This window comes from Mytilus californianus, unplaced genomic scaffold (assembly GCF_021869535.1).
Source record: "Mytilus californianus isolate M0D057914Y unplaced genomic scaffold, xbMytCali1.0.p SCAF_8, whole genome shotgun sequence".
NCBI lineage: Eukaryota > Metazoa > Mollusca > Bivalvia > Mytilida > Mytilidae > Mytilus > Mytilus californianus.
This window is the reverse complement of record NW_026262734.1, coordinates 62,474,041-62,487,147: the sequence shown is the minus strand read 5'-3', so window position 1 is coordinate 62,487,147 and position 13,107 is coordinate 62,474,041. Positions and strand designations below refer to the sequence as shown.

At 32.4% G+C, this 13,107-nt stretch overlaps 1 protein-coding gene across 1 annotated transcript; it reads right to left on the bottom strand.

The window, feature by feature from the left end:
* Positions 1-1,532: 1,532 nt before the first annotated feature.
* LOC127711547 (uncharacterized) lies at positions 1,533-12,530 on the bottom strand. The gene is made up of 2 exons (XM_052217631.1): positions 10,850-12,530; positions 1,533-5,501 (listed from the first exon to the last, which is right to left on the bottom strand). Exons 1-2 carry the CDS (start codon positions 12,413-12,415, stop codon positions 4,674-4,676), a joined length of 2,394 nt encoding a protein of 797 aa, XP_052073591.1. The 5' UTR covers positions 12,416-12,530; the 3' UTR covers positions 1,533-4,673.
* Between the last annotated feature and the right edge of the window lie 577 nt (positions 12,531-13,107).

The following is a 13,107-nucleotide window of genomic DNA, read 5'->3' as shown; positions in this document are numbered from 1 at the left end:
GAAATTTCTATTACTCCTAAGGCAAATGGAGAAACAGGATGAAGTCTATCGTTTCACAAATGTACAAATATGATAAGTATAGTATAAAAGTCGTCGGTGTTTTCATTCTTTCCGACATCCTTTCAGCTTCTGGATCGGTTAGAGCCATGTACTACATCCTACAGACCTGGGAACAACGGGGTGTCGTGTCTTGGTCATCTGCAACAAGTACTATACAATAAAGTGCATCAGAACATGCTATAAATAAAACACACTATGTTGTTAATCACGAAACATGGTGATCATCATAAGTACGTGTACGGTGGGAGAGGTCTGTTTTACACTGTCAGTAATTACATTGACGAATGCAACTTTGATATCAGCCACCGAAAGAGCGATGAAAATTTTTTAAGAAGGGAGCCAAAAACACCTTTCAACACTATTACTTATTTCTATAAAATTCAAATATTATCCAGCGCTACATGATGATGTTCAAAGCATTTTGCAAAATCACATACTATGTAGTTAAAAAAGTTTTATCGAAGGAAGTCGTTAAACAAATTGAAATAATTTACATTCGAAACACAATAAAAAGCTTGACTTCCAACACAATTTGATTTTAGTTAAACTATGTGTTTAGATAAATACTGGATAAAACATTGCCATTATCTGTCAATATGGTATTGTGTGGCTATATTTAGGCGTTAATGATATGGTAAACAGTTTAGAAATAAGCTTTCAGATTGTTAGAATCTCAAAGTTCACATATTAGTATTTGAAACTATGAAGTAATACATAGATTGAAAGACTTACTTGTTATGAAATCGACCATAGTGTGAAATACATCCAGAGCAAACAGGTCATTTATCTTTCTTAAACTTGATAACTCAATGGCTTAGAATCACGCATTTGTATTTCTTTTTAAATGCAATTCATGTTTAGAAGATTTAAGCGAGGAAATGTTATCTTAATATGACCTTTGATATTGTGTTGAATCGTAGAAGGTTTTTTCAATTTCCCGGTAGTAAGGCCTTTGGATGTTATTATGCGTATTACTAGATATTTCCCTTTGAAAGACCTTTTGATATTGTTTTGACTATAATTATGTATTTCCACAATTTCGGTTAACAAACATATTGGTTCTGTTCTGATTATTAGATATTTAAAAACTTGTTGTGAAAATTGTTCTAAATATTGTTTTTACTCTTTTGCCATTTTAAGTTGCTTGTGCTGTTCATTTGTTCCTTAAGAGCTTGTCTCACAGAAATCCATGCAAAAGTGTCCAGGAGTGATTCTCACAGAATGTCATGAAATTTGGTACACACAACACTTATGCCATGCCAATTCCACTTGTAAAATTTTTTACTTGAATTTTATTGGATTGCAGAGTTTTGCAGCGCCATCTATTTTTCACCTTTTTTTACGGGAAAATTGTCAAATTTTAGTGTTTTTTAAGCATTTTTATCTAACAAATAAGCAATTATAGTCATGATAAATATCTTTTATGACCAATTCATGTGACAAACCATTATAAAAGGAATAAAAAGACAAAATAATAAATATATATTTATTTCTATGGTAGTCCAATTTCTCTATTCATAGTACTGGTGTACAGTGAATTGGCTATTTCAGCCAAATCAACACCAGACAAAAATGCTAAAATGTCGAAAAGGTGAAGCTGTAATTAAAAGTTAACTGTATCAAAATAAACCTCTTTGATAAGTTAAAGAAATAAAAAAAATCCACCCACGGCAAATAATCAGAAATATCTGTAGTATGTTTCATAGTACAGCTAGTCTGCTGCATATTTCAATCTGTATTTGTATACTATTTTCATGTTATGAACTCATTCTTTTTCTAAATAAAGCAATTACTACTGGTTTAGATTTTATAAAACAATCGTTTATTAATACGAATGCTGTTTTCTGTAATTCAAAGCAATATTATACAGCAAACATAAAATCAAAGTACTAAAAGCACTCTTGGAAAGCTCTATAAAACAATTAAAAATGACAAATTATTAATACAACATAAAAAATCTACCAAGTGAATGCTAGTTTTCTATCACATTTCAATACAATTGATTAATTCAAATCAGCACAATCCTGTGAACAAATAATCAAAGTACACAAAGTACTCTAAGAATGTATTTTTATATGTATGAATCAGTCAGGGGAATTACTAAAACAAGAAATTTTTAAATCACACGTTTACAATTGATCAACATGATCAAGGGTTTATTTCATTTAAAAGGCATTTCTAAATACTCAGAAAAGGGACATATATATGCAATTATAAATAGTGTAAAATATATCTTTTTGTTGTAAAAAGAATGATGAGAAGGAATGATAATGTTTTAGCTTTAACACTAGTTTATCTGATTGTTTGCACTTGAACCATTTTTGGAGGAAAATCTGAAATGTTTATATGCTTAATATAAGAGACCATCTTTTATATAAATAAAGTAAAGGGAAAATTCCATTAAATGATTTATGAATTAAGTAATTTCAGACTTGAAATAAAGGTAGATAACTCCTATTTGCAATGCGACTAAACAAAATACACTATTATATAAGTAATTCCCAAATCATAATTTCAGTAAACGTTATTAAATGTTTAACCTTGTTAATTGAAATAAGACTTTTTAAAATTTGTAAAAAAGAAATCAGAAACTACTACAATATATAACATCATTCCAGATATTAAATGAGTAAAACTATTTTTTTTTTAAATTCAGGACTTTTAGAATAGAGATAACTGTATTGTATTTGAAGCTTTGCGGATGCTCATCAGTAGTTTTACTGTTGCAAATTAAGTTTTAACATGCAACAAATAAAACTACAGATGAACATCTGAAAAACGTTAAATACAACACAGTTATATCTACTGTAATGCAAAATAAACAAACTATTCAATTCAAGTCATTATTTCAATGTAAAATTTTCATTAAAAGAAAATTCCGCGAAATGATGTTATCTTCTTTGACACCTAAACTAGTCAAACTCAGAGAATCTTTTACATTAAGCATTGCAAACTCAAAGAGGAGCATATCAACAGTTAAAAAGAACAAAAGGAAAAGCATACCTCAATGCAACAGCAAGCAATTAGGTCAACAACACAAATAACCAAAAACACACCCAGTAGTCAACACATACATATACTTGTAATAATGATATACAGGCAAAATGACAGGGGTGTCTATCAAATGCCAAGTTATAAATTATTAATGGTTACAGTTATATTATGATCATTTTCTTTTTAAAGTTTACATCTAACTATTTTGAGACATACATGTATATATAAACAAAGAGTCAAACATGAAACGTCTTTACTGCTCCACTGATCAGGATAAAATATTATGAAGAAAAATCATTTTAGAAGTACCCATGAAAGTAAGGTCAAGGGCATAAAAAACATGCAAGTTTGACAAATACATCAAATATTAATTTTAAAAAAATATTTATAATTCATTTGAAACTGATGTAACTATGAATCTTAATGTAGATCACTGAATCATGCATGAACTGATTAAAATTAACATTGATCAAGGATGTACAAAAATGTACTTAGATGAATTAAAAAAAAAACAAGAATAAAATATACTATAAGACTTAAAGTACATGTTGTATAAGTAAGAGGAACATTAGTTCAAGAACAAAATAAGCTAAAATTATTGATACTTTAGTGCGCTCCTTTTCCAGATATTTAATTTAAAAAAAAGGCTGTCTCAGACTTTAATCTTATATTTGCATTTTTTAGTACTTGTATGATTTGGGTCTGAAAATCAAAAGAAAATAAATTTAGAATCTGCTCAACATGTATTTTTATATGGGGTAAAATATTTTACCTTGTAACAAATAAAAAAAACAAAGGAGTCCGAAAATCTGACACAAATTCCTAAACCTGACTTAAGTCGTGTAAGTACATCCTTAAAGTAACAAGCATTCTGTGAGTATTGCATGGCAATACATAGTCCCCTACCGGTTACAAATTCATTGTAATGGAATGAAATTCTAATTTGATCTATAACTTGTCATGGTGTAAACTACATAAAATATCAAGTCAAAATCTTCAAGCATGACGAAAAAAACTGTTGAAAACTGATTATTTAAGTGAATTTTCTATGTCCAAAGACCATAACTCTGCACAAAATTATCAGACTGGAACAAAATTCCAACTTGATCTGTAACTTGTCATGATAAAACTATATACTTATTATCAAATCAATACCTTCCAGAATGAATAACAAACCTACCACTAAATTCTTCAAACAATTTACCAAAGAAAAGGAAAAAAATCCAAAATGTCATTTTGTCTTTTAAAAAATGAGTTATTTCCCTTTGAACAGAAATCTACTAATTAATAAGTATTTCATCAAAAATTTAATTCTAGGGAAAGGGCTTTAACTGAACAAAGTGAAAAGCTAAAATCGTGAAAATTGAACTTGATCTGTAACTTGTCATAATAAATCAATAAACCAAATAGCAAATCAATATCTTCAAGCACGAAGAAAAAAAGTCTGGAAAACTGATTTGCCGGACTGACAGACAGACAGACAGACAGACAGACAGACAGACAGACAGACAGACAGACGGACGGAGTGCAAACCTAAAGTCCCCTTCGACTTCGTCGGTAGGGGACTAATAAAACCATGAAAATATCTACAATTGTGTATCTATACTGAGAGACTATGATTATGATTGTATGTTAATAGCTAAGAAAACATTGTCAACCATATTATTCATATTTTCATTGTAGTCATCCGTTTCCAAAGCTGTCACGATTTCAGAAAGTTTCTCGTCATCTTCCATTCTAACTTCTTCAAACACATATTCATTTTGAGAAACTGATTGTTTTTTAGATGGAGGAGGTGTAGTGTCATGGTCAGATGACTTTGATTTTCTAGACAAATAGGATGCAATGAATCCTTTAATTTGTGTGCTGCTCAACCATTCTTCTTTTTTGAAAAGTTTTTCCCCATTTTCATTGGAAGCTTTCTTTATTTCTTCAGATAAAGAACCACAATCTGGACGTTTTCCAGTTTTGTCACAAGCTTCACAAATTTGAATTAAGTAATCTTTCACTTGTAGTGAGAATCGGGTCGATTTTCTCTTGTTTTTTATAGCCCATCCAATTCTGTCCTCTGAATCACTGTTCATATTAAGTTCAGTATCTGTTGTAAATGTTGACACTAATAAATTATTGGATTCCCTGAGTGTTTCACATTTTGAGGCATACATATTTACAGCTTCATCCATACTTGTACATGAATTTGTGAGATATGAATGATTTCCTATTGCTAAATGTCTTTCAAGATTGAAACACTTGGCAAATATCTTCTGACATGAAGGATCTGGACATGAAAAGAATGAATCAGTTTCAGCATTGTGGTCATTTCCAACTGTTCCAGAAACTTCGTTTGCAACACTTTCATTAGTCATGTTAGTAGTGTTTTCATCAACATGGTGCTGGTTAAGTGAAACAGTTCCAACTTCATGTGCTCCAGGAAAAGGATAATTTACCTGAAAACATGAAACATTTGTAGTTGCATTTTTTGCAAAACAGATTTGTGCAACTTCATATGAATAAATAAAATGCTCCGCTGGGCGCAGCTTGATACGACCACAGAGGTCAAACCCTGAACAGTTGGGGCAAGTATGGACACAACATTCAAGCTTGATACAGCACTGAATTTGGATTGTGATTAAATATTTGACACAGCATAGGTTTCTGACACAGAATGAATGTGGTCTAAGAACTTAAAAAAATTTAATTTACCTATTCAAACCATATCATTATTATTTGCTCTTATATATAAATCAGAAATAACCAATTTAAAATGGAAAATTTTAAAGAAAAAAAAAAAAAGAAAAAAAAATCCCCCTCCAAATTTATGAACCCCCTTATGATTCATCACCCCCAAACTCAATCCCAGCCTTCCCTTTGTGTTATGGTACCTTGCAGTACAATTTCAGAGAGATCCATACACTTGAACACAAGTTATTGTCTGGAAACTAGAAAAATGCTTGTTTTTTGGCCCCTTTTTGGCCTCAAATTTCTAAATGTTTAGGGCAATTACCCCCAAACTCAAACCCAGCTTTCCCTTTGTAATATGGAACCTTGTAGTACAATTTCATAAAGATCAATACACTTACACATAAGTTATTGTCCTGAAACTAGAAAAATGCTTGTTTTTTGGCCCCTTTTTGGCCCCAAATTTCTAAATGTTTAGGGCAATTACCCCCAAACTCAAACCCAGCTTTCCCTTTGTAATATGGAACCTTGTAGTACAATTTCATAAAGATCAATACACTTACACATAAGTTATTGTCCTGAAACTAGAAAAATGCTTGTTTTTTGCCCCTTTTTTGCCCCTAATTCCTAAAATTTTGAGGCAATTACCCCCAAAATCAATCCCAGCCTTCCCTTTGTGGTATGGTACCTTGCAGTACAATTTCAGAGAGATCCATACACTTGAACACAAGTTATTGTCTGGAAACTAGAAAATGCTTATTTTTGGCCCCTTATTCCTAAACGTTTTGGGCAATTACCCCCAAACTCAATTCCAGCTTTCCCTTTGTGATATGGAACCTTATAGTACAATTTCAGAAAGATCCATACACTTACACACAAGTCATTGTCCTGAAACTAGAAAAATGCTTGTTTTTTGCCCCTTTTTTGCCCCTAATTCCTAAAATTTTGAGGCAATTACCCCCAAAATCAATCCCAGCCTTCCCTTTGTGGTATGGTACCTTGCAGCACAATTTCAGAGAGATCCATACACTTGAACACAAGTTATTGTCTGGAAACTAGAAAATGCTTATTTTTGGCCCCTTATTCCTAAATGTTTTGGGCAATTACCCCCAAACTCAATTCCAGCTTTCCCTTTGTGATATGGAACCTTGTAGTACAATTTCAGAAAGATCCATACACTTACACACAAGTTATTGTCATGAAACTAGAAAATTGCTTGTTTTTTGCCCCTTTTTGGGCCCCTAATTCCTAAAATTTTGAGGCAATTACCATAATCAAAAAAATAAACACCAGTTTAGATTCAGCATATCAAAGAACCCCAAGAATTCAATTTTTGTTAAAATCAAACTAAGTTTAATTTTGGACCCTTTGGACCTTAATGTAGACCAATTTAAAAAACAGGACCCAAAATTAAAAATCTAAAAACACGGTTAGATTTGGCATATCAAAGAACCCCAATAATTCAATTTTTGAAGAAATCAAACAAAGTTTAATTTTGGACCCTTTTGACCTCAATATGAACCAATTTGATAGCAGGGCCCACAAATAAAAAATCTAAATACATGGTTAGATTCAGCATATCAAAGAACCCCATATATTCAATTTTTGTTGAAATCAAACAAAGTTTAATTTTGGACCCCAACTTGGACCAACTTGAAAACTGGGCCCAAAATCAAAAATCTAATCACATGTTTAGATTCAGTATATCAAAGAACCCCAAGAATTCAATTTTTGTTAAAATCAAACTAAGTTTAATTTTGGACCCTTTGGACCTTAATGTAGACCAATATAAAAAACAGGACCCAAAATTAAAAATCTAAATACACGGTTAGATTTGGCATATCAAAGAACCCCAATAATTCAATTTTTGATGAAATCAAATGAAGTTTAATTTTGGACCCTTTTGACCTCAATATGAACCAATTTGATAGCAGGGTCCACAAATAAAAAATCTAAATATATGGTTAGATTCAGCATATCAAAGAATCCCATATATTCAATTTTTGTTGAAATCAAACAAATTTTAATTTTGGACCCCAATTTGGACCAACTTGAAAACTGGGCCAAAAATCAAAAATCTAAATACATGTTTAGATTCAGCATATCAAAGAACCCCATATATTTAATTTTTGTTAAAATCAAACAAAGTTTAATTTTGGACCCTTTGGACCTTAATGTAGACCAATTTGAAAACTGGACCCAAAATTAAAAATCTAAATACTAGGTTAGATTCGGCATAACAAATAAATAAATGTGGTCAAAGATTTTACAAATCTAATGCGCCATACTGTGCAATTAAAGACTACTTCTTGAATTTCTTCAATATTTGAAATTTGAAAAAAAAATAATATTTGAAGAATAATTCTTTTTAATTTCTGAAATCTGAAATGAGAAAAAATTGACCCCCCACAATTTCTTTTTACCCCCCCTTTTTTTCCCAAAAAAATTCTTTCCCTCAAGATATGGTCATAATCTTAATTCAAATTTCCAATGGAGTTTGCAACCATAATTACCCATTTAAATTTACCATAGTGCTAACTTAATCTATTTTATAATAGAATTTAAAATATAGTGTCAAATCTTTCATATGGATTTTTTTGTAAAAAAAAAAGATGCAACATTTGCAGATATTTTTACTGGTCTTCCTTTATAAATATGCATTTCTTTAAACATAATTTAAAAGCAGTGTAAGGGAAGTAACCAAAACGTTGTATTTGGATTACCTCCCTTACACCGTTTTAAATTATCTTAATTGTTCATTAACCATTACTTTATACATAATTTAAAAGCAGTGTAAGGGAGATAATTTCAATGATGTATTTGATTTATCTCCCTTACACTGCTTTAAATTATGTTTTGTACTAAAGTATTTGTCCATTAACCAGGACAACCTTGTTTTCCCCCTTTTTTGCCCCTAATTCCTAAACGGTTTGAGCCATAACCCCCAAAAGCAAATCCTAACGATCCTTTTGTGGTATAGAAACTTGTAGTATAATTTCAGAGAGATCCATACACCGTTCCACAGTTATTGTCTGGAAACTAGAAAATGCTTATTTTTGGCCCCTTTTTGGCCCCTAATTCCTTAACTGTTGGTACCATAACCCCCAAAATCAATCTCCACCTTCCTTTTGTGGTATTGACAACGCCAACGTCATACCAATATACGACCGCAAAAATTTTCGTATAAAAATGCTTATTCATGGCCCCTTTTTGGCCCATAATTCCTTAACTGTTGGTACCATAACCCCCAAAATCAATCCCAACCTCTCTTTTGTGGTATTGAACCTTATGGTAAAATTTCATAGAGATCCATTCACTTAAACTAAAGTTAGAGTGCGAAAACCAATGTGTCTTCGGACAAAGACGACGCCGGACGTCATACCAATATACCACCGCAAATTTTTTTTGCGGTCGTATAAAAAACTAGAGGGTATAAAGAGCCTGTGTTGCTCACCTTGGTCTTTGTGCATATTAGATGTACTCATGACAAAATTGTGTTTTGGTGATGGTGATGTGTTTGTAGATCTTACTTTACTGAACATTCTTGCTGCTTACAATTATCTCTATCTATAATGAACTTGGCCCAGTAGTTTCAGAGGAAAATATTTTGTAAAAATTTACAAAAATTTAAAAAATTTATGAAAATTGTTAAAAATTGACAATAAAGGGCAACAACTCCTCAAGAGGTCAATTGACCATTTTGGTCATGTTGACTTATTTGTAGATTTTACTTTGCTGTACATAAAATATTGCTGTTTACAGTTTATCTCTATCTATAATAATATTGAAGATAATAACCAAAAGCTGCAGAATTTTCTTAAAATTACCAATTCAGGGGTAGCAACCCAACAATGGGTTGCCTGATTGGTCTGAAAATTGCTTGATAGATATTGACCTAATGAACAATGCAACCCTCATCAGATTTGCTCTTAATGCTTTGGTTTCAGAGATATGAGCCAAAAACTGCATTTAACCCCTATGTACTATTTTTGGCCATGTTACAAAAATTTACGAAAAGTTGTTAAAAATTGAATATAAAGGGCAATAACTCCTTAAGGGGTCAACTGACAATTTTGGTCATGTTGACTTATTTGTAGATCTTAATTTGCTGAACATTATTGCTGTTACAATTTATCTCTATATAATAATATTCAATATAATAGCCAAAAAACGGCAAAATTTCCTTAAAATTACCAATTCAGGGGCAGCAACCCAACAACGGGTTGTCTGATTCATCTGAAAGTTTCAGGGCAGATAGATCAACATTTTTACCCCATGTCAGATTTGCTCTAAATGCTTTGGTTTCCGAGATATAAGCCAAACACTGCATTTTACCCTATGTTCTAATTTTAGCCATGTCTGCCATCTTGGTTAGTGGGCAGGGTCATTGGACACATTTTTTAAACTAGATACCCTAGTGATGATTGTGGCCAAGTTTGGTTAAATTTTGCCAAGTAGTTTCAGAGGAGAAGATTTTTGTAAAAGTTAACGGACGCAGGAAGCCAACGACGGACGACGAGGATGGACGACGGACGCCAAGTGATGAGAAATGCTCACTTGGCCCTGTGGGCCTGGTGAGCTAAAAATTGATAAATGTTTAACTTGACTGAAATAAATGCATTAAGCTACAGACTCTGTGGAGCCTGAAAAGCTCATCTAATGACTTCAGATGAGTGTGGCCTATTTTTTTATCCAAACAATTACCAGTAGTTTCAGAGGTTAAGAATTTTTTTGATGGACATCAAATAATTACAAGACATCAAACTGGTCTTTTGAACCAGGTGAGCCATAACAGGACAAGAATATTATTTTTTTTCATTTATATTTATTCATGTTGTTAAAACCAGTTGCCTTTTTTTATATACAGCCTGTACAAGAAATCTATTAAAAGTACACATTCCTCAAATTCTTAAATTTGTAGCTTGCTTAACTCTAAATGATAGAATTTCATGTTTTTACTATGAACTTAACTGTGGGCGTAGTGAACTTAATTCTAGGACCTTTCATATCTGCCTGTGGTATAGGTTTAGTTCATTGATGAAGGCTGTACAGTGACCTATAGTTGTTAATTTCTATGTAATCTAATATATCAGTATTTAACAGGACTCTAAATTACCTTCAGGTTGTAAACTCTTTCTACTTCAAGGTTTTTATCTGTAAGTGTTCCATTACCTATCTTCTTTCCACTACCAACATTGTATGCTTTCTTGACAACAATTCCATCATCCAAAAAGATGAAATTGTTGAAACTACTGATTCCTGGAATCTTAGTTCTAATCTTAGGTTCTACTTCTTGATTTACAGAAACTATACAAGTTTGTGTCCCTTTTACACCTCCGTGACTTTCCAATGCTGTTTTCATATCATTACTATTTAAAATGTCATGTCCCTCATTGGCATACTTAAATATATGCAGTCTACAACTGCCGGTCTTGCTGTCACATAAATCTTTTCCGGCCTGAGCCTCACTGAAGTTGTACTGCTTGATTTTGATAGGAAAGTCTTTGTTACATTGTTGTATGAATGAAATCAGATTTGTGCAATGGTAGCAAGCAGCATTGTCACTTTTCAGGAATAATTCTTCTAATAAGGGTTTTTCACTTTTGAATTCATGAAGAAGGTGAACAAGTATATTGGCAATAGAGAACCAACCCTGTGATCCATCCTCTAAAATATGTACATAACAAAAAAGATCAAGTTTTTCTCTGTCTATTGGTGAACAAAGAACAAGGCAGGAAAAATGCCAACTGATGCCTTTTTTGCCAAAAAAGTCTGACTGTGTTTCTCTATAGATGAATGGCAAGAATTTCATACCCCAGTCCATTATAAGCATTCCCTGATTGTCCTTAAGATCACTTAAAACATCATTCCTGGCTCCATCTTGGTGAACTGTTCTCAATAGATGTCTTTTCCATTCCAATACATTCCGTGCTCCATTTTCAAGTTCATAACTTATTTCATCAGATAATGTTTTTGGAATGTCTAAATTACCGAATGCCTTCTCAACAATGTTCACACAAGAGTCTACAAGTTTACATTTTTCACAGGATTGGGTGTGTGAATGATTGCATTTTGTAGCAAAGTTCTGATCGACAGAATCACTTAGAGCAAAAGGTGTACAATGGTCTGCACATTGGTCATCCTTTCTAAGGTGAAGTTTGTACTCAAATTTGAGGAACTGATTGACAAGTTGAAGCATTTCTTTCAGCTTATTGACATCTTCATGTTGCAATCCATATGCCTCTAATTTTGTGACAACCTTGGTCAAGTTGTCAATGGCACCCATACCAGCAGCAGAGGTATTGTCTAGTCCCTGAAGTGCCTTTTGCTTAGAAGCATTACAAACTTTTAGGATTCTATATAATGAAGCTTTGCTGAAAGAAGAAAATCCAGTCTCAAGGCAGTATGTCTGATAACTGTTTATAATTCTAGCATGTATTAAATTCCTGACTACTTTTGGAATTGTTAACTTTTCATTTGTTGATAGCTTCAGAACAGTTTGGCCGAATCCAACAATACTGGAATATAATGGATTAAGTATATAGTCAATGAAATGAGCAATCTTTGGTCTTGTTAATTTCATTCGATATATCTTTGGTGGATTAAGGATGTTACCAGGGCCTGTTACCATAGCATGCTTTCTTGCAGCATCAACACGTGAAACTGTGACTCCTGGGATCATATTCTGAAGTTCTGATTTTGTGAAGTTGTTTACTATCAGAGATAAAATCTGTGTTTGTGTCCTGCTATTGGCAGCTTGGTTGTAAGCTTCAATAATACACTTATTTGTTGAATCAATTTCAGTCTTTTTTGGGCCACAATTAAAAATATTTCAGTTTGCCCAAACCCGACCCATGATGACTGGGTGTGGGTAGGTAGGTAGGCAAATTCTTTTTTTTTTGATCAGAATTTGCATGAAAATATTAAAACAGTATATCTTTTTTTCCGTCAAACCTTTGTAGAGACAATCAAAAGCCATGAAAAACTGTCTGCCATTTTCACATGTTTTACTTCTTTACAGGGATGTCACTAGGTTTTGAAGTAGCAGGATTAATAATTAAAGTAGCAGGCAAGCTCGTCGCCCATCACGGCGAGGTTTTTTTTTCTAAAATGGTGCAAAAATCCTGCATTCTGGGGGCTCCTGAACTCTAATTTAGTCCTAATCAAACACCATTTTTTTTAATGATGATAAGGTAAATGAGCAGCAAGATGGTCACATATTTTCTATAAAGTTGATCACATAAATATTATTATCACTATAACAAGACTTTCAGCTAACAAGTAGTTGAAGTTGTTTGAGGAAAATGATGAAGGATGACTCTGTAAGACATGGTGATCATTCAGGAAAAGATTCAAATTTGATCTTATTAGTTG